This window comes from Hemitrygon akajei, chromosome 6 (assembly GCF_048418815.1).
Source record: "Hemitrygon akajei chromosome 6, sHemAka1.3, whole genome shotgun sequence".
NCBI classification, from domain to species: Eukaryota; Metazoa; Chordata; class Chondrichthyes; order Myliobatiformes; family Dasyatidae; genus Hemitrygon; species Hemitrygon akajei.
Genome location: NC_133129.1, coordinates 113,064,435 through 113,087,067, shown reverse-complemented (window position 1 = coordinate 113,087,067; position 22,633 = coordinate 113,064,435). Strand labels below are relative to the sequence as shown.

General features: G+C 47.5%; 1 protein-coding gene across 1 annotated transcript in view; it reads right to left on the bottom strand.

Annotated features, from left to right (window-relative positions):
* Positions 1-670: 670 nt before the first annotated feature.
* agbl2 (AGBL carboxypeptidase 2) overlaps positions 671-22,633 on the bottom strand; it is an 83,825-nt gene continuing 61,862 nt past the window's right edge. The window contains exons 4-7 of the mRNA XM_073050047.1: positions 16,499-16,684; positions 6,639-6,746; positions 5,497-5,647; positions 671-1,508 (exon numbers count right to left, since the gene is read on the bottom strand). Of these exons, the coding sequence (XP_072906148.1) occupies positions 671-1,508; positions 5,497-5,647; positions 6,639-6,746; positions 16,499-16,684 (1,283 nt within the window). The remainder of the gene's footprint in view (positions 1,509-5,496; positions 5,648-6,638; positions 6,747-16,498; positions 16,685-22,633) is intronic.

The window sequence follows — 22,633 nt, the reverse complement described above, 5'->3', positions numbered from 1 at the left end:
ATGGGGGGGGGGGGGAAGCTACCCACCTCTGTACCGTGTACCTGGTGTGTCACATGGGGGGGGGGGGGAAGCTACCCACCTCTGTACCGTGTACCTGGTGTGTCACATGGGGGGGGGGGGAAGCTACCCACCTCTGTACCGTGTACCTGGTGTGTCACATGGGGGGGGGGAAGCTACCCACCTCTGTACCGTGTACCTGGTGTGTCACATGGGGGGGGGAAGCTACCCACCTCTGCACCGTGTACCTGGTGTGTCACATGGGGGGGGGGGGGAAGCTACCCACCTCTGTACCGTGTACCTGGTGTGTCACATGGGGGGGGGGAAGCTACCCACCTCTGTACCGTGTACCTGGTGTGTCACATGGGGGGGGGGGGAAGCTACCCACCTCTGTACCATGTACCTGGTGTGTCACATGGGGGGGGGAAGCTACCCACCTCTGTACCGTGTACCTGGTGTGTCACATGGGGGGGGGGGGAAGCTACCCACCTCTGCACCATGTTCCTGGTGTGTCACATGGGGGGGGAAGCTACCCACCTCTGTACCATGTACCTGGTGTGTCACATGGGGGGGGAAGCTACCCACCTCTGTACCATGTACCTGGTGTGTCACATGGGGGGGGGAAGCTACCCACCTCTGCACCATGTTCCTGGTGTGCCACACGGAGGGGAAGTTACCCACCTCTGCACCGTGTTCCTGGTGTGCCACACGGAGGGGAAGTTACCCACCTCTGCACCATGTTCCTGGTGTGCCACACGGAGGGGAAGCAGTCTCGAAGCACTGTGCTGTAGTTGCGGTTCAGGTCCCGGCCAGTCAACGAGCAGCGGTAGTTCCCCACGATCACACCGTCGGGGTTCAGCATGGGCACCACCTTAAAGAGAAACGTGTCCCGCAGGAGCTGGGCATCATCGGAGCTACCCAGGATGTGGTCCAAAAAGCCCACCATAACCCAAGACCCATTGGTCTCACCGGGGTGGACGCGGGCAGTGACCACCACTGCCTGCTTGTGTGGGTGGGGTTGCTGACTGCCGCTTGGAGAGGTGATGGTCAACACATGGACCACGTTCCCTGCCAGGCTGCGGCAGAGTACCCGCAGCTTGCAGTACTGGGAGCGGACAGGGTCGCTGGCGATGACACTCAGGTAGCCCTGCAGGTTTGAGTAAGTGTAGGGATAGGAGTGGGCGAAGAAGCAGGTGTCATTGGCGTGGGGGAACTGGCAGGTCCAGGTGAGAGAGTACAGCCTCTTGCCCTCCTGGCCCAGGTTGTTCCTGTAGTAGCAGATGTCCTGGCCCACGCGGTGCCAGCCCACTTGACTCAGCTCTGCCTCTCGCTCCGAGTACAGCAGCGGCTTCAGGCCCTGGCTGTACAGGCTGGCGCGCTTCATCAGGTTGATGATGGTGAAACGGTACGTCACTCCGGGCTGCATGTTCTGGACTCGGAAGTAGTACCACTGCGTGTGTCTGTCGGTGTAGAGGTCAGTTCGCAGAGTCAGCTCGTACTCGTAGGTGTCGCTGCAACAGAGGAACAGGATAAAGGGCAATTCACACGGTAAATGCCCAGGCTGGATCTCCTGTTAGCGAATGAGACAGGTCAGGTGACAGAGGTATGTGTTGGGGAGCACTTCAGGTCCAGTGATCACACTACCATTAATTTCAATATAATTATGGAGAAGGATAGGACTGGACCCAGGGTAGAGATTTTTGATTGGAGAAAGGCTAATTTTGAGGAGATGTGAAAGGATTTAGAAGGAGTGGATTGGGACAATTTGTTTTATGGGAAGGATGTGATAGAGAAATGGAGGTCATTTAAAGGTGAAATTTTGAGGGTACAGAATCTTTATGTTCCTGTTACGTTGAAAGGAAAGGTTAAAAGTTTGAGAGAGCCATGGTTTTCAAGGGATATTGGAAACTTGATTCGGAAAAAGAGAGAGATCTGCAGAAAATATGGGCAGCATGGAGTAAATGAGGTGCTCGAGGAATGTAAAAAGAATCTTAAGAAAGAAATTAGAAAAGTTAAAAGAAGATACGAGGTTGTTCTGACAAGTAAGGTGAAAATAAATCCAAAGGGTTTCTACAGTTATATTAATAGCAAAAAGATAGTGAGGGATAAAATTGGTCCCTTAGAGAATCAGAGCGGACAGCTATGTGTGGAGCCAAAAGAGATGGGGGAGATTTTGAACAATTTCTTTTCTTCGGTATTCACTAAGGAGAAGGATGTTGAATTGTGTAAAGTAAGGGAAACAAGTAGGGAAGTTATGGAAACTATGACAATTAAAGAGGAGGAAGTACTGGCGCTTTTAAGGAATATAAAAGTGGATAAATCTCCGGAGTCCTGACAGGATATTCCCTAGGACCTTAAGGGAAGTTAGTGTAGAAATAGCAGTGTCAGGGTCCGATCCGGAACTGCGTTCCAGGTTTTGATCCAGTCCGGGGGCTCCGGACTCCGGGTCCTGCAGTTGTCCCTCCCGTCACCGGTGATCTAGTTAGGACCCTCCTGTTTCAAGGAGACACACCTGTAATTCATTGAGCTGCAGGTGTTTATAAGGGGCCTTGGGACTGGGACCAGACGGGTGGTCGTTTTGTTTCCCTGCCGGCTCCGAACTCGTCTCTGCATTCTGTTATCCCGCCTGGGCTCAGACCTATTCTTCATCGTGCTTCTCTGCCTGTACCAGTACTGCCAGGTTGGTCCACTCTCCCACCTTTCTTCCCATGCGCTGGTCCCGCTTCTCCGCTCGGTTTTGTTTTTCGCGTGGTCGCGCTGTCTGCCGGCCGTTTCTGAATCTCCCGTTGTCATGGCTGTTGTGTTGGTCAACCTGGACCTATGCCCGTTCCTACCCCTTGCCCCTGTCGGGCACGTCTGGCTGACCTGCCTCGGCCCAGCGGGGGTTCTGCCTGTTCCTATCCCTTGCCTCCGTCGGGCGGTTCCGGCCGATGGGCCGCGGCCCGGCGGGGGTTCTGCCTGTTCCTATCCCTTGCCTCCGTCGGGCGGCTCTGGCCGATGGGCCGCGGCCCAGCGGGGGTTCTGCCTGTTCCTATCCCTTGCCTCCGTCGGGCGGCTCCGGCCGATGGGCCGCGGCCCGGCGGGGGTTCTGTCTGTTCCTATCCCTTGCCTCCGTCGGGCGGCTCTGGCCGATGGGCCGCGGCCCGGCGGGGGGTTCTGCCCCCTCCTTCTCTTCCGCCCGAACTCTGGGATAGTGCCTGCACCCGCCTAGGGGTCCGCGTCGTGCCCAGGCCTCCGGTGTTTCCGCCTGGGAGGCGCCCCTACCCGGGATACATGCGGCCCACCCAGGGAGGGCTCTCCACTAGCCTATCGCCACCTAGACCTATCTGTCTGTCTGTCTGCCTGAACCTCGGGGACCTGTCTGCCTGAACCTGAACTTCGGGAGCCCGCTCCGCTCCGCCTGCCTGAACTCTATCTGCCTGAACCCCAGCTACCCTTAAATGCCATGGCATCCCCATCCTGTCCCCCCCCCAGTACTTCAGTGCCTGCGTCCTGTGTTTGGATCCATCCAGCCCCTCTTGAAAAGCAGGGGCTCTGACAGAAATATTTCAAATGTCATTAGAAACGGGGATGGTGCCGGAGGATTGGCGTATTGCTCATGTTGTTCCATTGTTTAAAAAGGGTTCTAAGAGTAAACCTAGCAATTATAGGCCTGTAAGTTTGACGTCAGTGGTGGTAAATTAATGGAAAGTATTCTTAGAGATGGTATATATAATTATCTGATTCTCTGATAGGATCTGATTAGGAACAGTCAACATGGATATGTGCATGGAAGGTCATGTTTGACAAATCTTATTGAATTTTATGAAGAGGTTACGAGGAAAGTTGACAAGGGTAAAGCAGTGGATGTTGTCTATATGGACTTCAGTAAGGCCTTTGACAAGGTTCTGCATGGAAGGTTAGTTAGGAATGTTCAGTCGTTAGGTATTAATATTGAAGTAGTAAAATGGATTCAACAGTGGCTGGATGGGAGATGCCAGAGAGTAGTGGTGGATAACTGTTTGTCAGGTTGGAGGCCGGTGACTAGTGGTGTGCCTCAGGGATCTGTACTGGTTCCAATGTTGTTTGTCATATACATTAATGATCTGGATGATGGGGTGGTAAATTGGATTCTTTACTCAAAGTGGTAGCTGTGTGGAGCAAGCTTCCAGTAGAAGTGGTAGAGGCAGGTTTGGTATTGTCATTTAAAGTAAAATTGGATAGGTATATGGACAGGAAAGGAATGGAGGGTTATGGGCTGAGTGCAAGTCGGTGGGACTAGGTGAGAGTAAGCGTTCGGCATGGACTAAAAGGGCTGAGATGGCCTGTTTCCGTGCTGTAATTGTTATATGGCTATATGGAAAATGGCAGGGTGACTGGTATCGGGGCAGCTCTTGAGGGGCAGTGGGGCGGGGGGTTGGTAAATTACCAGGCTGGAAAACGGCAGGGTGGTTGGTAATGGGGCAGGTCAAGGGGGTGGTCACAAGAGGTAATGGGAGGGTGATAAGGGGTAATGGGAGTGAGAGAGGAGTTAATGAGAGGGTGACAAGGGGTAAATGGGAGAGTGATGTGTAGTGATGGCACAGTGACAAGGGGGAGATGTGAGGTTGAGGGGAGGCAATGAGACGGCATCAGGATGGTGATGGGAGGGTGACGGTGGGAGTAATGGGAGGGTGATAGGGCAATGGAGGGTGACGGTGGGGGGGTAATGGGAGGGTGGTGATAGGGGTAATGGGAGGGTGACAGGTTGGGTCATGAGTGGTTACTACAATCAACGTCATATCACTACCGGGGATCTCCCTGTATCTGGGTGGGTTCTGTGATTATTCACCATTCATAAAGAGCCATTTCTGGTTCCATGCATGTTTCACATAGCCGTGCAGGGATGTGATCTATGGCCTCACCGGGCCGGCCAGACAGAATAATTGACTCCTCATTTCTGCTGAGGGTGGAGCTGTGCAACAAACACAATTCCCCAGGGAGAGGTGGTCCTGAACACTTTACTTTGAGATGAGATAGGCCCAATTAATTAAGCTGCTTACATACAATATGCTGGAGGAACTCAGCAGGCCAGGCAGCATCTATGGAAAAGTGTGAACAGTCGACGTTTTGGGCCAGAACCCTTCATCAGGACTGGGTAGGAAGAGAAGTTGGAGTCTGAGGAGGATGCTGCCTGGCCTGCTGAGTTCCGCCAGCATTTTGTAGGTTCTGCTTTGCATTTTGAGTTTCTGTAGATTTTCTGTGTTTGTGGACTAAAGCTGTTGTCGTTTGAGATTGATGAAACAACAGGGAAAATTTTGTCACAATCTCAACCTACAGCATTCCAGCACCTGTAGGTTTATATGGAGACAGAAGAGCAGAGAGAAAATAGATGGAGGAACGAAAGTCGGGCTAACAGAACAGAAGGCCAACTACACGGGTGTCAGCAACCAGTGTGGGTGGAGGTGACTGGGGAGATGGGAACCCAGTGAAACAATGTCCCAGTTTGTTCCAGATAGAGGCAGGGCTGAATCTACTCACACTCTAGTCGCTTTCTGCAGGTTTCCACTCTCAAACCTTGATTCGAAGATCAGAGTGCCGGAATTTTTACCACTTGTATCAACCATAGCAGTGCTCAAGGGGCCGCGGTGACCTCCGACACGGGAAAAGGTGAAGTAAGAATCTTTGCTAGCTGTAAGATGATAAGGTGATAATGCATAACATCAGACCCAAACACAGACAGTGACAGTGAAACACACACAGGGACAGTGGAACACAGTGACAATGAAACACAGAGAGTGACAGTGAAACATAGTGACAGTGAAGCACAGATGGTGACAGTGAAACATAGACGGTGACAGTAAACACAGACTGTGACAGTGAAGTACAGATGGTGACAGTGAACACACACGGACAGTGAAACACAGGCAGGGACATTGAAACACAGACAGTGTCGGCAAACAAAGTGTTAGTAAACAGAGACAATGAGAGTAAACACAGACAGTGACCATAAACACAGGCAGAGACAGTGAAACACAGACAGTGACAGTAAATACAGACTGTTCTCTGAGGATTAGGGAGACAGTATTGGGAATGGAAGACAGTGAGTCTGCAGAGGATTGAGAATGGGAGATAGTCGGTCTGCAGAGGATGGGAATAGGAAATACTCTGTTTGGATTTGATTGGGAATGGGAGGTAACCTGTTTGCAGAGATTTGGGAATGGGAGATAGTCTGTCAATGAAGACAACTACCCTAAAGCTGGTCATACAATTAACTGGAAATACAAACAGAAATCTCAAGCCCTTTAGGCCTCATTCACAATTTTCACCAATGGGCGAGAGTGTAGAGCTGAGAGATGCAGAGTCGTCAGGGTGCCTCTGTGCACAATTCAGCGAAGGTTGGTATGTAGATACAGCAAGTATTTAGTAAAGTTCACAGGGTGCTATCACTTTGCTATGGAGATTGGATGCAAAAGTAGGAAGGTAATACAACCATCACCTCCACACACCCTGCTCCTACCACCCAAGGAGTCAGGTTATTGAGTATATTATTGAGTTATTGAGATTATTGAGTATACAAATGCAGACTTATTACTAAATACAAAATCATGTTGTAGTGGGAGCTGACTGCTGGATATTTTGGGAGAAGCCATGGCCTTGGTCAGGAACAGTGTGGAGATTACCTGCATCAATGGCAAACACTGTGTTTTTCCCTTCATCCCCCAAGCAGGCGGGCATGTACTCCTGGTGGCTGGGCTGGTACAGCTTCTCCGGTTCTGGTGGGCTCCACTCTGCATAATAAAAATCGATCATTCATTTTCACCAGAACACAACAGTCTCATCTACATCTTAATCCAGAACACATTGATAAATTGGTTGATTATTTTGGCATGTACAGTTAAAAACCTGTCTTGCATACTGGTCATACAGATCAATTCATTCCATCCGTGCATTGAGATAGTTCAAGGTGAAACAGTAACAGTGCAGAATAAAGTGTTGCAGTTACACAGGAAGTGCAGTGCAGACAATAATGTGCAAGACCATTGTGAGGTCTCACCTGAGGGCTCTGTAGCATCTCCCTCCCCCACTCCACTCCCTCATGCAACAACTGCCCAGTTCACAGAATCAGAGATACTGGGCATTGGACATCTCCCATGCCCACCTGTCCATTTCATTGTCAACCTCTGTGCACCCCTCCAACCTGCATAACACCATCCCATTCATATTGTCTGTCAGTCTAACCACACTGTTTCCACCCACCCTGCTCCTGTTCCCTCCTGTTTTCCCTCCATACACTCTTCCACTTTTACACTCTCCTTCCAAGCCCTCTCCTACTCTTCCCCCTCACACTTCACTATTTTGGTACCTTTGGGTTAGAGAATAAAATTGTTATTTTTCGCATATGCTTGTTGTATTTTTATATAAAAACCTATGTACATTGGTGTAATTGTTCAGTGATTATATTAGTAATTGTAGTATAACTGATTCTGTATTTTCTAGAAGTTTTTGTGCAGCGGGTGCCATGCCAATGAATCTGGCTATTTCATAGGTTAGTCTTATCACTGGAATGTCTCGTTGTCCAGTCTGTGCTAGCTCTTAGTATACAACATTGTTCTTTGCCTTTTCTTTGTTCTTTGTTCTTACTACACTTAATAAATGGCCACAACCAACAAGTTCCACATCTCCGTTATGCATTTCCCTCAGTTTACACTCCCAAGTTCCTGCTAATAATTTGCCATTCCCTAATTAAGTACTTTTCTACACCATCTGCTCCTTTAGCTGTCTAAAGCTATGTTAAAAGCCAGGGAGTTGTGCTCACTATATCTGAAATGTTCACACTCTGAGAGATCTGACTAGGTTCATCCTCAGTATACCCTGTACTCTAGCTAGCCTGTTCACATATTTTGTCAGGAATCTTTCCTGGACACATCCTAAAATATTCTCTCCCCTCTAAGGCAATACCAATCAATATGAGGGAAATTGAGATCACCCATGATCACCCTGTTATTTTTGCATCTTACCAAAATATGCCGCTCATCTGCTCCTCTGTTTCTCTGCTGCTATGGTGGGGGCTATAGAATACTCCCAATAGAGTGATTGCACTCTTCCTGTTTCTGACATCCACCCACCTTGACTTAGTAGATGATTCCTCCACAACATCCTCCATTTCCGCCGCTGTGATATTGTCCCTGACTAGCAATACCACCCCCACACCTCTTTTATCTCCCCGCATGTCCCTTTTGAAAGATCTAAACTCTGGAACATCTAGCATGCATCTCTGTCCTTATGACAGCCAAGCTTCCATTTACTGATCAAAGCTCTGAGTTCATCACCCTTGTTCCGATCCTTTTCATATTAGATTCATTTCAACCCATCCAACTGACTGTCTTTCCTTCCTAACAGCCTCTACATGTGACATCTACCTTTACACCAACATCCAAACCCCCTCAAGACCAGCTCACTGAGTTCCTCCAGTTTCTCCAGCAGATGCAACCTTCCATGTCTCCTTTATCTGATGATATTGATGTTTTACATGTCAATTAAATCACCCAACAGCAGTCCCAAACAAAACAGTATCAGTCCAGACAATCCACAAGCACAATTACAATTCTCCTATCCATTGAACAAGCTTTCTTTGAATCCTGAAACACCCAAATTAACACAACAGAATGCCAAAATGCCCAAACCTATTCTCACAGTACCTCACACTCACACACTTAAAATCAGGACAAGAAAGGTTTAAAGGAATATAGGCACATGAGACTAGCTTGAATGGGAATTTTGGTCAGCATGGCGCTGAAGAGCCCTTTTCCATGCTCGCCCACTCTTGTACTTCCTAAAAATGACCAGATACTTCACCAATCAAACAACCCTGTCTAATTTACACAATGGGGTTTTGAGGTATTGGGGCTGAGGAACGGGGAGCCTAGGCTTTGTGACTTCCTGTGAATGGGAGCAAGGTTCATTAGAGAGGCTGAACTGTGTATATCTACCAGTCAACAACTGCACAAAGTGAGTGACTTGGCAACTAAGGGCTCCCAGCCCAAAGCCAGCACAATGCAACAGACTATCAGACCACACACACTCACCCGCTCCCTGGTTCAGAAAAAAACCGCCTCTCAACTGGCACCAGTCAGACCCTACCTCAACCACCCACCTACAGGTCAGACCACAATTCTCTCTCACCTCCACTGGATCAGACTACACCCCTAAACCCCCTCCCAAGGATCAGACAACCCCCCTAAACCCCCACCCCAGGGTCAGACCACCCTCCCTAAACCCCTTCCCCAGGGTCAGACACCCCCCTAAGCCCCTTCCCAAGGATCAGACAACCCCCCTAAACCCCCACCCCAGGGTCAGACCACCCTCCCTAAACCCCCTCCACAGGGTCAGACCATCCTCCTAAACCCCCTCCCCAGGGTCAGACAACCCCCTAAACCCCCTCCCCAGGGTCAGACCATCCTCCTAAACCCCTTCCCCAGGGTCACATCACCCTCCCTAAACCCCATCCACAGGGTCAGACCACCCCCTAAATCCCTTCCCCAGGATCAGACCCCCCCAAACCCCTTCCCCAGGATCAGACCACCCCCATAAACTGCTTCTCGAGGTTCAGACCACCCCCTAATCCCCCTCCCCAGGGTCAGTCCACCCCTAATCCCCCTCCCCAGGGTCAGTCCACCCTTAAACCCCCTCCCCAGGGTCAGACCACACCACTAAACTGCTTCCCAAGGATCAGACCATCCCCTAAACACCCTCCCCAAGATCAGACCACTCCCCCAATCCCCTTCCACAGGATCCGACTGCCCCCTAAACCCCTTCCCCAGGGTCAGGCCACCCTCCCTAAGCCCCCTCCCCAGGATCAGACCACTCCCCAAACCCCCTCCCCAGGATCAGATCACCCCCCTAAATGCCTTCCCCAGGATCAGACCACCCCCCCAAACCCCTTCCTCAAGATCAGACAAACCCCCTAAACCCTTTCCACAGGGTCAGACCACCCCCTAAACCCCCTCCACAGGATCAGATCACCCTCCCTAAGCCCCTTCCCCAGATTCAGACCACCCCCCTAAACCCCTTCCCCAGGATCAGACCACCCCCAATCCCCACTGTAATGTTTCAGTCCACACCCTCTCCCCCAGGTCAGACCCCTCTCACCACCATCCCCTTGGTCAGACTTCTCTCCCCATTCCCTGGTTCAGACCACACCCCCTTCCCCTGGGTCTGTTCACACACTGCTCCCCCCTCTATCATACTGGGGATGGGAACCAGTATGATAGAGCTGAAGATGAATGTAAGGAAGGACAAGCCAATGACTGGGTACAAATGCAGACAGAACAAAGAGTTAAATTATACCACAGAGGCAAAATTCAAAAGGGCGAAGAATGCAGGACTGAAGGTTTTGTATTTAAAGCACATAGCATTCAGAATAAAGTGGATGAACTTGTGGCGCTGTTAGAGATTGGTCAGTATGACGTTGTGGGCATCATTGAGTTGTGGCTGAAGGAAGTCCATAGTTGGGAGTTTAATATCAAAGGATATACCTTGTATCGAAAGGACAGGCAGGAAGGCATAGGGGTGGTGTGGCTCTGTTGGTAAAAGATGGAATTACGTCTTTAGAAAGAGGTGACACAGGGTCGGAGAATGTTGAACCTTTGTGGGTGGAGTTAAGAAACTGCAAGGGTGTGTTATTGTACCCCTAGGGTTAATTTTTTTCTGTGGACTTCCACTTTAAAATGCTGGGAGAATGAGAGTGACTTTTGGACACTGGGGGTGGGGGAGAGGGAAGAGAGGGAAGAGAGGGAAGAGAGGGAAGAGAGGGAAGAGAGGGAAGAGAGGGAAGAGAGGGAGAGAGAGAGAGAGAGAGAGAGAGAGAGAGAGAGAGAGAGAGAGAGAGAGAGAGAGAGAGAGAGAGAGAGAGAGAGAGAGAGAGAGAGAGAGAGAGGTTCTGTGTTTACTCAATCAATATTGGAAGGAAGTTTGAGTTAATCCTGTGCTTCAGAAGAAAAGAGTTGGTCGGGTGAAATATTTTACTCTGGAGTGAATTTGCTTTTGTGCCCCCCTCCCCCCGCTTCTTGGTTCTTTGTAAAATCTGTGAAAGCTTTTCATGGTGAGAATTAGCTGCTTATTTTCAGTTTTGCAGTGACTTGTGAAGGTTCTGAAGGAAGAAAAGTACAAGTATTTCTTTTGTTCTGCCTGTGATTTTCATTTGGAGAGAGAGAGAGAGATGGAGTTATTTGATGGACAATCGATGTTATGGTTTCTCTGCAGCTTGTTTACTTTTTACAAGGACAGTAAAAGACACACAGAAACACACAGTTAGAGTCAGATGGATTCGGTCAATGAAAGACACCAGTGAGTCGGTCACTGGTTTAAACTTTCAGTAGCCCAAAAGGGATGAGTTGAGATCTATCCAGAGTATTGATAAATGACTCTCACAAATTTGCTGCAACTAGAACAAGTTTGCAGGAAGAGAGGAGAGGAGAGATAGGTTTGAAACAGAAGAAACCTATTGACACGGAGGACATGGAGCGACCACTCCCCGCTGAACATCGATGGCACCTCAGTAGAGATCATTAAGAGCACCAAATTTCTTGGTGTTCACCTGGTGGAGAATCTCACCTGGTCCCTCAACACCAGCTCCATAGCAAAGAAAGCCCAGCAGTGTCTCTACTTTTTGCGAAGGCTGAGGAAAGTCCATCTCCCACCCCCCATCCTCATCACATTCTACAGGGGTTGTGTTGAGAGCATCCTGAGCAGATGCATCACTGCCTGGTTCGGAAATTGCACCATCTCGGATCGCAAGACCCTGCAGCAGATAGTGAGGTCAGCTGAGAAGATCATTGGAGTCTCTCTTCCCGCCATCATGGACATTTACACTACACGTTGCATCCGCAAAGGAAACAGCATTATGAAGGACCCCATGCATCCCTCATACAATCTCTTCTCCCTCCTGCCGATTGGGAAAAGGCTCCGAAGCATTCGGGCTCTCACAACCAGACTATGTAACAGTTTCTTCCCCCAAGCTATCAGGCTCCTCAATACCCGAAGCCTGGACTGACACCTTGCCTTACTGTCCTGTTTATTATTTATTGTAATGCCTGCACTGTTTTGTGCACTTTACGCAGTCCAGTGTAGGTCTGTAGTCTAGTGTAGTTTTTGTGTTTTTTTACGTAGTTCAGTCTAGTTTTTGTACTGTTTCATGTAACACCATGGTCCTGAAAAACGTTGTCTCATTTTTACTATGTACTGTACCAGCAGTTATGGTCAAAATGACAATAAAAGTGACTTGACTTGACTTGACAAAGAGATCACTATTTGGTCTCTCTCTCTAAATCCCATGAGGGTGAGTTTGATTCCATTCAAATACAAAAGTGTGATTGTCACTTAGTTAATCCACAGGAGTGGGTTCTCTGGTGAGGGGAAAACCTTTGTGAATACCATGTGTGTGTTTACCCTTTTGGGTAGATGGAGCTCGTCAGCCTGGGAAGGCAGACCATCTAAGAGAGGGAAAACTCTGATTTCAAACTTACGCTGCCTTGCGGCCAAACCCACTTATGGGACAAATCCGGAGCTGGAGTCTCTAAGGCAGTTCGACGTTGCTTTCAACCTCGCTCTGGCAACTCTCGCGATGACACTGGTGCCAAGCTGTATCGGCCCTTGCCCTTCCCTTGGACAAAATCGATGGCGTGGAGAGGGGAGACTTGCTGCTTGGGCAACTGCCTGTCTTCCATACAACCTTGCCAAGGCTTGCACCTTGGAGAGGCTGAAGCAAGACTTTCCAGGCGCAGATCCATGGTCTCGCGAGACTAATGGATGCCATCCAATGTTTACCCTTTGACTGGGTGTGGTAGTTCATTGAAGAAAGGCACCCCTGTGGCAAATCTCCGTTGGAGTTATTTCATATGTCGTGGAACTGGATAAGTGGCTGTCACGTTGTGTGTTTGGGGTAACCTTGTGGAATCTACCGGTGTGTCGACCCTTGCCTGGGTGGTGGTTCCCCTGAAGATGGACCCCTTTGTGAAAAGCTACTGTTGGTGATAATCCACACGTGGATTCTGTTTGAGTATCCTGTAGCTGAATTCGGGTGTGGTACCACTTGTGTTGAAAGGATATTCGTTGAAGATCACTGTTGGTAATATTTTGTGTATGGAGTGGAACAACTTTGGAGATAAAACCTACCACTATTGTTATTTTGTATTGCTGTTGTGGAATCTGTGAATATCGATGTAATTGCCTTCTCACAACATTCGCCTTTGGATTACAAACATCTCGCATTAATTAACCTGGGGATTGAACTGAACTTTTCTTATCTACCATTGTAAGACTGTATCACTTACCACCTAAGCCTGAAGAAGTTTGGGGATTTATATATTTACACCTATATATGCATAACACCAATAACTCTTGATTTACCTGGTTTAAGTTACTATATGACGTAGTTACTAATAAAATAGTGTTTTGTTAACAGCAAAACCAGACTCCAGGTGTGTTCTATTGTTGCTGATACTGTTACAGAGTTTCGTGTATGTGACAGGTGAAAAAAAACCATTATGGGAATCGTATAGAGGCCTCCAAATAGTAGCCAAAATGTGGGGTTGAGATTGCAAAGGGAGCTGAAAAGGGCATGTAATAAAGGTAATGTCACAATTGTGAGGGAATTCAATATGCAAGGGGACTGGGAAAATCGCAGGATTTCGCAGGAGATCGCAGATCGTAGATCGCAGGAGAGGGAATTCGTTGAATGCCTACGAGATGGCTTTTTAGAGCAGCTTGTGCTTGAGCCTACTCAGGGATAGGCTGTCTTAGATTGGGTGTTGTGTAATAACCCAGATCTTATTAGAGAGCTTAACACAAAGGAACCCTTGGGAGGCAGTGATCATAACATGATTGAATTCATACTGCAATTTGAGAGGGAGAAGCATAACTCACATGTATCAGAATCGCAAAGGAATAAAGGGAATTACAGAGGCATGAGAGAGGAGCTTGCTCAGGTGGATCGGAGGAGGATTCTGGCAGGGATGACGTTGGAGCAGAGGTGGCTGAAGTTTCCAGAAATAATTCACAAGGCACAGGATAGATATGTCCCACAGAAGAAATTGTTCTCAAATGGCAGGGGTAGGGAACCGTGGCTGACAAAGGAAGTTAAGGACTACATAAAAGCCTAGGAAAGAGCATATAATGTAGCAAAAGTGAGTGGGAAGGTGGATGATTGGAAAGCTTTCAAAACCTAACAAAAGGCAACTAAAAAGGTTATAAGAAGGGGAAAGGTGAAATATGAGGGCAGACTAGCTAATAATATAAAGCAGGATATTAATAGTATTTTCAGTTATATAAAGAGTAAAAGGAGGTGAGAGTTGATATTGGACCACTGGAAAATGATACTGGTGAGGTGGCAATGGGGGACAAAGACAAAGACTACATCCCAGAGTCCTGAGAGAAGTTGCTGAAGAGATAACAGTTGCTTTGGTCATGATCTTTCAAGAATCACTTGATTCTGGCATGGTCCCGGAGAACTGGAAGATAGCAAATGTCACTCCACTCTTTAAGAAGGGAGGAAGATGAAATGAAGGAAATTATAGGCCAGCTAGCCTAACCTCAGTGGTTGGGAAAGTGTTGGAGTCCATTATTAAGGATGAGGTTTAGGGGTACTTGGAGATTAATGACAAAATAAGTCAAAGTCAGCATGTTTTCTGAAAAGGGAAATCTTGCTTGACAAATCTGTTAGAGTTCTTCGAGGAAGTAACAAGCAGGGTGGACAAAATAGAGGCAGTGGATGTCATTTATTTACTTGGATTTTAGGAAGGCGTTTGATAAGGTGCCACATGAGGCTGCTTAACAAAATAAATTCCTATGGCATTACAGGAAACATACTGGCATGGACAGTGATACTGACTGGCAGGAGGCAGTGAGTGGGAATAAAGAGGGTCTTTTCGGGTTGGTTGCCAGTGACTAGTGGTGTTCCTCAGGGGTCAGTATTGGGACTGTTATCTTTCATGTTGTTTGTCAATAATTTAGATAATGGAATTGATAACTTTGTGGTAAAGTTTGCGGATGAAACGTAGACAGGTGGAGGAATAGGTAGTGCTGAGGAAGCAATGCGATTGTAGCAGGACTTAGACAAATTGGAAGAACGGGCAAAGAAGGGGCAGATGGAATACAGTACTGGGAAATGTATGATAATACATTTTAGTAAAAGGAGCAATAGTGCAGAGTATTATCTAAAAGGGGAGAAGTGTCAAACATCAGAGGTGCAGAGGGACTTAGCTGTCCTCGTGCAAGAAGGTTAATGAACAGGTTGAGTCTGTGGTAAAGAAGGCAAAAGCAATGTTAGCATTTATTTCAAGGGGAATAGAATATAACCATAACCATATAACAATTACAGCACGGAAACAGGCCATCTCAGCCCTTCTACCGTGCCAAACACTTACTCTCACTTAGTCCCACCTATCTGCACTCAGCCCATAACCCTCCATTCCTTTCCTGTCCATATACCTATCCAATTTTTTTAAAATGACAAAATCGAACCTGCCACTACCACTTCTACTGGAAGCTCGTTCCACACAGCTACCACTCTCTGAGTAAAGAAGTTCCCCCTCCTGTTACCCCTAAACTTTTGCCCCTTAACTCTCAACTCATGTCCTCTTGTTTGAATCTCCCCTACTCTCAATGGAAAAAGCCTATCCACGTCAACTCTATCTATCCCCCTCATAATTTTAAATACCTCTATCAAGTCCCCCCTCAATCTTCTACGCTCCAACAAATAAAGACCTAAAATATAAAAGCAAGGAGATAATGTTGAGCCTTTACAAGACACTGGTCAGGCCACACTTGGAGAATTGTCAACAGTTTTGGGCCCCATATCTCAGAAAGGATGTGTTGTCATCGGAGAGAGTCCAGAGGAGGTTCATGAGGATTATTCTAGGAATGAAGGGGTTAACATGAGGCGCATTTGGTAGCTTTGGGCCTGTACTCACTGGAATTTAGAAGAATGCAAGGGGATCTCATTGAAACCTACTGAATGTTGAAAGGAAAGAAATAGGGTGGATGTGGAGAGGATGTTTCCTATGATGGGGGTATCCAGAACTAGAGGGCACAGCCTCAAAAATTGAGGGGTGACCTTTTAGAACAGAGGTAAGGAAGAATTTTTTTAGCCAGAGAGTAGTGAATCTGTGGAATGCTCTGTCACAGACTGCAGTAGAGCCATTTCCGTGTGTAAATTTATGGCGGAAGGTGATTGTTTCCTTATCGTTCAGGGATCAAAGGATATGGCGAGAAGGCAGGTGTATGGGGTTGAGCGGGATCTGGGATCAGCCATGATGGAGTGGCGGAGCAGACTCGGTGGGCTGAATGGCCTAAATCTGCTCCTATGTCATGGTCTCTCCTGTGTCAGACCCCTCTCCTCACCCTCCCTAGATCAGACCACGACCCTCGCCCCTGTATCAGACACCAAACACCCTCTCCTCTGAGTCACTCATAGTTTCTCTCCCCTACTCCTCTTGCCCCTCCCCTGCTGGTCAGACCTCTCTCTCCACTGCTGGGCACTTACCAATGTGGCGCATTTTCTCCCTGATGACCTCGCACTCTATTGGCCAGCGAGGGAGAAGTATGGAGCCTCTTCCAGCCACGGTGTAGAGATTGTGTGGTTCCCGCAAACGGGGGACATGCCTCCCAGCATGGTAGTCAAACACCAACTGCCTTGTCCGTAACAATGGGTACTCATTGATGAAAGAATCTGAACAGGTTGTAAAGGAAGACATCCCTAGACTCATACTTTGGGACCAACTGTTCTAATAGTGACAGAGACATCTAATGTTCATAATGTTCACGGGGTCACAACACACACATGACAAATACAGGTTACCAAACCGTCTGCATGTAACGTGTACACACACACACACACACACACACACACACACACACACACACACACACACACACACACACACACACACACACACACACACACACACACACACACACACACACACACACACACACACACACAGAAAATATATTTACCTGGAACCATCTAATTGTGCACTACACGTCATAGTTCTGTGTAAAACCTTTCATAAACATCCCAGTCAAAGGGATGTGTGTGCAGGCTGAACCAGCATTTAATGGCCCATCCCTAGGAGCCCCTGAGAAGATAGTGCTGAGATACCTTCAAGAGGTTTCCATGTAACCACTGTGCTGTCAGGGAGAGAGTTCCAGCAGGATTTTTAACCAGTGACAGTGAAGAATACTCATAGTGCGGGATAGATTTCCGAGTCTAGATGCTGTGCGGGTCAGATGGAAATTTCCAGGTAAGAGTTTGCTGACCTTGTCCTTCCAGCTGGTAGAGGTGGTGGGTTTGGAAGCTGTTGTCCGAGGAGTCTTGGTGAGCTGCTGCAATGCATCCTTTAGGTGGTACAAACTATTGTACTGTCCATCGGTGGTGAAGTGAGTGAATGGTTGTGGTTGGGGTGACCGTCACACAGGCTGTTACACCCTGTATGCTGTCAAGGTTCTTGGGTATTGTTGAAGCTGCACTTATTCAGGCAAGTGGAGAAAGAAACATGGATCACTGTCAGGGGTGAGATTCCCCAGGATATTGAATCCCCCACTATCAGTGATAGAAACACGGGTCACTGTCAGGGGTGAGATTCCCCAGGATATTGAAACCCCCACTATCAGTGATAGAAACACGGGTCACTGTCAGGGGTGAGATTCCCCAGGATATTGAATCCCCCACTATCAGTGATAGAAACACGGGTCACTGTCAGGGGTGAGATTCCCCAGGATATTGAATCCCCCACTATCAGTGATAGAAACACGGGTCACTGTCAGGGGTGAGATTCCCCAGGATATTGAATCCCCCACTATCAGTGATAGAAACACGGGTCACTGTCAGGGGTGAGATTCCCCAGGATATTGAATCCCCCACTATCAGTGATAGAAACACGGGTCACTGTCAGGGGTGAGATTCCCCAGGATATTGAAACCCCCACTATCAGTGATAGAAACACGGGTCACTGTCAGGGGTGAGATTCCCCAGGATATTGAATCCCCCACTATCAGTGATAGAAACACGGGTCACTGTCAGGGGTGAGATTCCCAAGGATATTGAAACCCCCACTATCAGTGATAGAAACACGGGTCACTGTCAGGGGTGAGATTCCCCAGGATATTGAAACCCCCACTATCAGTGATAGAAACACGGGTCACTGTCAGGGGTGAGATTCCCCAGGATATTGAATCCCCCACTATCAGTGATAGAAACACGGGTCACTGTCAGGGGTGAGATTCCCCAGGATATTGAATCCCCCACTATCAGTGATAGAAATACGGGTCACTGTCAGGGGTGAGATTCCCCAGGATATTGAAACCCCCACTATCAGTGATAGAAACACGGGTCACTGTCAGGGGTGAGATTCCCCAGGATATTGAAACCCCCACTATCAGTGATAGAAACACGGGTCACTGTCAGGGGTGAGATTCCCCAGGATATTGAATCCCCCACTATCAGTGATAGAAACACGGGTCACTGTCAGGGGTGAGATTCCCCAGGATATTGAAACCCCCACTATCAGTGATAGAAACACGGGTCACTGTCAGGGGTGAGATTCACCAGGATATTGAATCCCCCACTATCAGTGATAGAAACACGGGTCACTGTCAGGGGTGAGATTCCCCAGGATATTGAATCCCCCACTATCAGTGATAGAAACACGGGTCACTGTCAGGGGTGAGATTCCCCAGGATATTGAAACCCCCACTATCAGTGATAGAAACACGGGTCACTGTCAGGGGTGAGATTCCCCAGGATATTGAATCCCCCACTATCAGTGATAGAAACAGGGGTCAACGTCAGGGGGCGAGGGTTGGATATCATCATTCCCCGGGACTTGTGTAGTGTGAATGTGATGTCACCTATCAGCTTAGGCCTGGATATGGAGCAGATTTTCCTACATTAGGGTGTGGACTGTTTCATCACCTGAGGAGTGGAATGATGGAGAACGTGGGGCATCAACAGTGGACATGCCCATCTCTGACCTTACCATTGATAAAAGAGCTGAGGACACTGGCCTTGAGGAACTCCTGCAGAACCATGCTGCCACTGTGATGATTGACCTCCAACTACCATCGCCTTTGTGTTGAGCTCAATTCCAACCAGCGGAGTATTTTCCACCTGACTCCAGTTGAGGCAGGGCTCCATGATTCCACACTCCATCAAGTAATCGTAGTAGTGCGATCACTAGAGTTGAGTATGATGTTCTCCTTAAGTGTTGTTTATTGGTGGGTCCTCAGGTGGCTGAGGACAATAGAGGCTGATCTGGGATCCACATATTCCGGTGCATTGTATGGACAATAGTAACTGGTAGCTGGGGTTAGCAGTTGGGTCTTTTGGTTGTTCAGTCTCTCCTTTGTCAGCTGTCACTTGTTCTCTACACACAGTGGAGGTGGCTGTCCTGTGGTGCTGCGCCCTCTTGTGCGGATTTCTGCTATAGAGTGCAATGTTCCATTTCATCAGGCTGACTTTGCTGTTATCATTGAAGAATCTCTTTTGCCTACCAGGAGTTCACTTCATTAATTACTGCCTTGGGGCAGTTACTCTCATTTCACTTAGAACCATAGAACCATAGAACATTATAGCACAGAAATGCTTTTGGCCCTTCTTGGCTGTGCCGAACCATTTTCTGCCTAGTCCCACTGACCTGCACCTGGGCCATATCCCTCCATACACCTCTCATCCATGTACCTGTCCAAGTTTTTCTTAAATGTCAAAAGTGAGCCCGCATTCACCACTTCATCTGGCAGCTCATTCAACACTCCTACCACTCTCTGCGTGAAGAAGCCCCCCCTAATGTTCCCTTTAAACTTTCCCCCCTTCACCCTTAACCCATGACCTCTGGTTTTTTTCTCCCCTAGCCTCAGTAGAAAAAGCCTGCTTGCATTCACTCTATCTGTACCCATCATAATTTTATACACCTCTATCAAATCACCCCTCATTCTCCTACGCTCCAGGGAATAAAGTCCTAACCTATTCAATCTTTCTCTGTAACTCAGTTTCTCAAATCCGGCAACATCCTTGTAAACCTTCTCTGCACTCTTTCAACCTTATTAATATCCTTTCTGTAATTAGGTGACCAAAACTGCACACAATACTCCAAATTCAGTCTCATCAATGTCTCATACAACCTCACCATTACATTCCAACTCTTATACTCAATACTTTGATTTATAAAGGCCAATGTACCAAAAGCTCTCTTGACGACCCTATCCACCTGTGACGCCACTTTTAGGGAATTATGTATCTGTACTCCCAGATCCCTCTGTTCTACTGCACTCCTCAGTGTCCTACCATTTACCTTGTATGTTCTACCTTGGTTTGACCTTCCAAAGTGCAATACCTCACACTTGTCCACATTAAACTCCATCTGCCATTTTTCAGCCCATTCCTCCAACTGGTCCAAATCCCTCTGCAAGCTTTGAAAACGTTCCTCACTATCCACTACACCTCCAATCTTTGTATCATCAGCAAATTTGCTGATCCAATTTGCCACATTATCATCCAGATCATTGATATAGATGACAAATAACAATGGACACAGCACTGATCCTTGTGGCACACCACTAGTCACAGGCCTCCACTCAGAGTAGCAATCCTCTACTACCACTCTCTGGCTTCTTCCATTGAGCCAATGTCTAATCGAATTTACTACCTCTCCATGTATACCTAGCGACTGAATCTTCCTAACTACCCTCCCACGCGGGACTTTGTCAAAGGCCTTACTAAAGTCCATGTATACAACTTCCACTGCCTTCCCTTCATCCACTTTCCTGGTAACTTCCTCGAAAAACTCTAATAGATTGGTTAAACAATACCTACCATGCACAAAGCCATGCTGACTTTTTCTAATAAGTCCCTGTCTATCCAAATACTTGTAGATCCTATCTCTTAGTATTCCTTCCGATAATTTACCTACTACCGATGTCAAACTTACCGGCCTATAATTTCCTGGTTTACTTTTTGAGCCTTTTTTTAACAACGGAACTACATGAGCTATCCTCCAATCCTCCGGCACCTGACCTGTGGATATTGACATTTTAAATATTTCTGCCAGGGCCCCTGAAATTTCAACACTAGTCTCATTCAAGGTCTGAGGGAATACCCTGTCAGGTCCTGGGGATTTATCTACTTTGATTTGCCTCAAGATAGCAAGCACCTCCTCCTCTTTAATCTGTATAAGTTCCATGACCTCCCTACTTGTTTGCCTTGTTTCCATAGATTCCATTCCAGTCTCCTTAGTAAATACAGATGCAAAAAACCCATTTAATATCTCTCCCATTTCTTTTGGCTCCATACATAGCCGACCACTCTGATCTTCAAGAGGGCCAGTTTTATCCTTTTGCTCTTAATATACCTGTAGAAGCTCTTAGGATTATTCTTCATCCTTACTCCTAAAGCAACCTAATGTCTTCTTTTAGCTTTCCTGATTTCTTTCTTAAGTATTTTCTTACTCTTTTTATACTCCTCAAGCATCTTATTTCCTCCCTGTTGTCTATACATGTTATACATCTCTCTCTTCTTCTTTATCAGAGTTCCAATATCCCTCAAGAACCAAGGTTCCCTATTCTTATTCATTTTGCCTTTAACCCTGACAGGAACATACAAACTCTGCACTCTCAAAATTTCTCCTTTGAAGGCCTCCCACTTACCAATCACATCCTTGCCAGAGAGCAACCTGTCCCAATCTACGTGTTTTAGATCCTTTCTCATTTCTTCACATTTGGCCTTTTTCCAGTTTAGTACTTCAACCCGAGGACCAGATCTATCTTTATCCATGATCAAGTTGAAACTAATGATGTTATGATCACTGGAACCAAAGTGTTCCCCTACACACACTTCCATCACCTGCCCTTACTCATTTCCTAACTGGAGATCTAATATTGCATCCTCCCTAGCTGGTACATCTATATATTGATTTAGAAAACTTTATTGAACACATTTCACAAACTCTAACCCATCTAGATCTTTAACAGTATGGGAGTCCCAATTAATGTGTGGAAAATTAAAATTCCCTACAATCACAACTTTCTGTCTCCTGCAGTTGTCTGCTATCTCTCTGCAGATTTGCTCCTCCAATTCTCGCTGACTATTAGGTGGTCTATAATACAATCCTATTAATGTGGTCATACCTTTCCTGTTTCTCAGCTCCACCCATATGGCCTCAGTAGACAAGCCCTCTAATCTGTCCTGCCGAAGCACTGCTGTAACATTTTCCCTGGCTAGCAAAGCCACCCCCCCCCCCCACCCCACCCTTCATCCCTCTGCCTCCGCCTCTTCTGGAGTTCATGTTTGGACCAAGGTTGTAATGAGGTGAGGTGAGGAGCTGAGTGACTTTGTTAATACCTCACTCACTCATCATACACACTATTACACACACTGATACACACACACATACTGACACGCCCACATACTGCACACTCTCTGACACACACACACTGACTGACTGACCCACGCACTCACTGGCAGTTTCACCAACTGTGCAGTGACACTTTCTCAGCTCACTGACACTCTTGCGCATCCTACACACCTACGTACCATGCCTGAGACAGCACCCACACACAAATGCACACACACTGACCTCACCTCAGCCCTGAAGATGCACAATACCCAACACGTTCAAACAGAAAC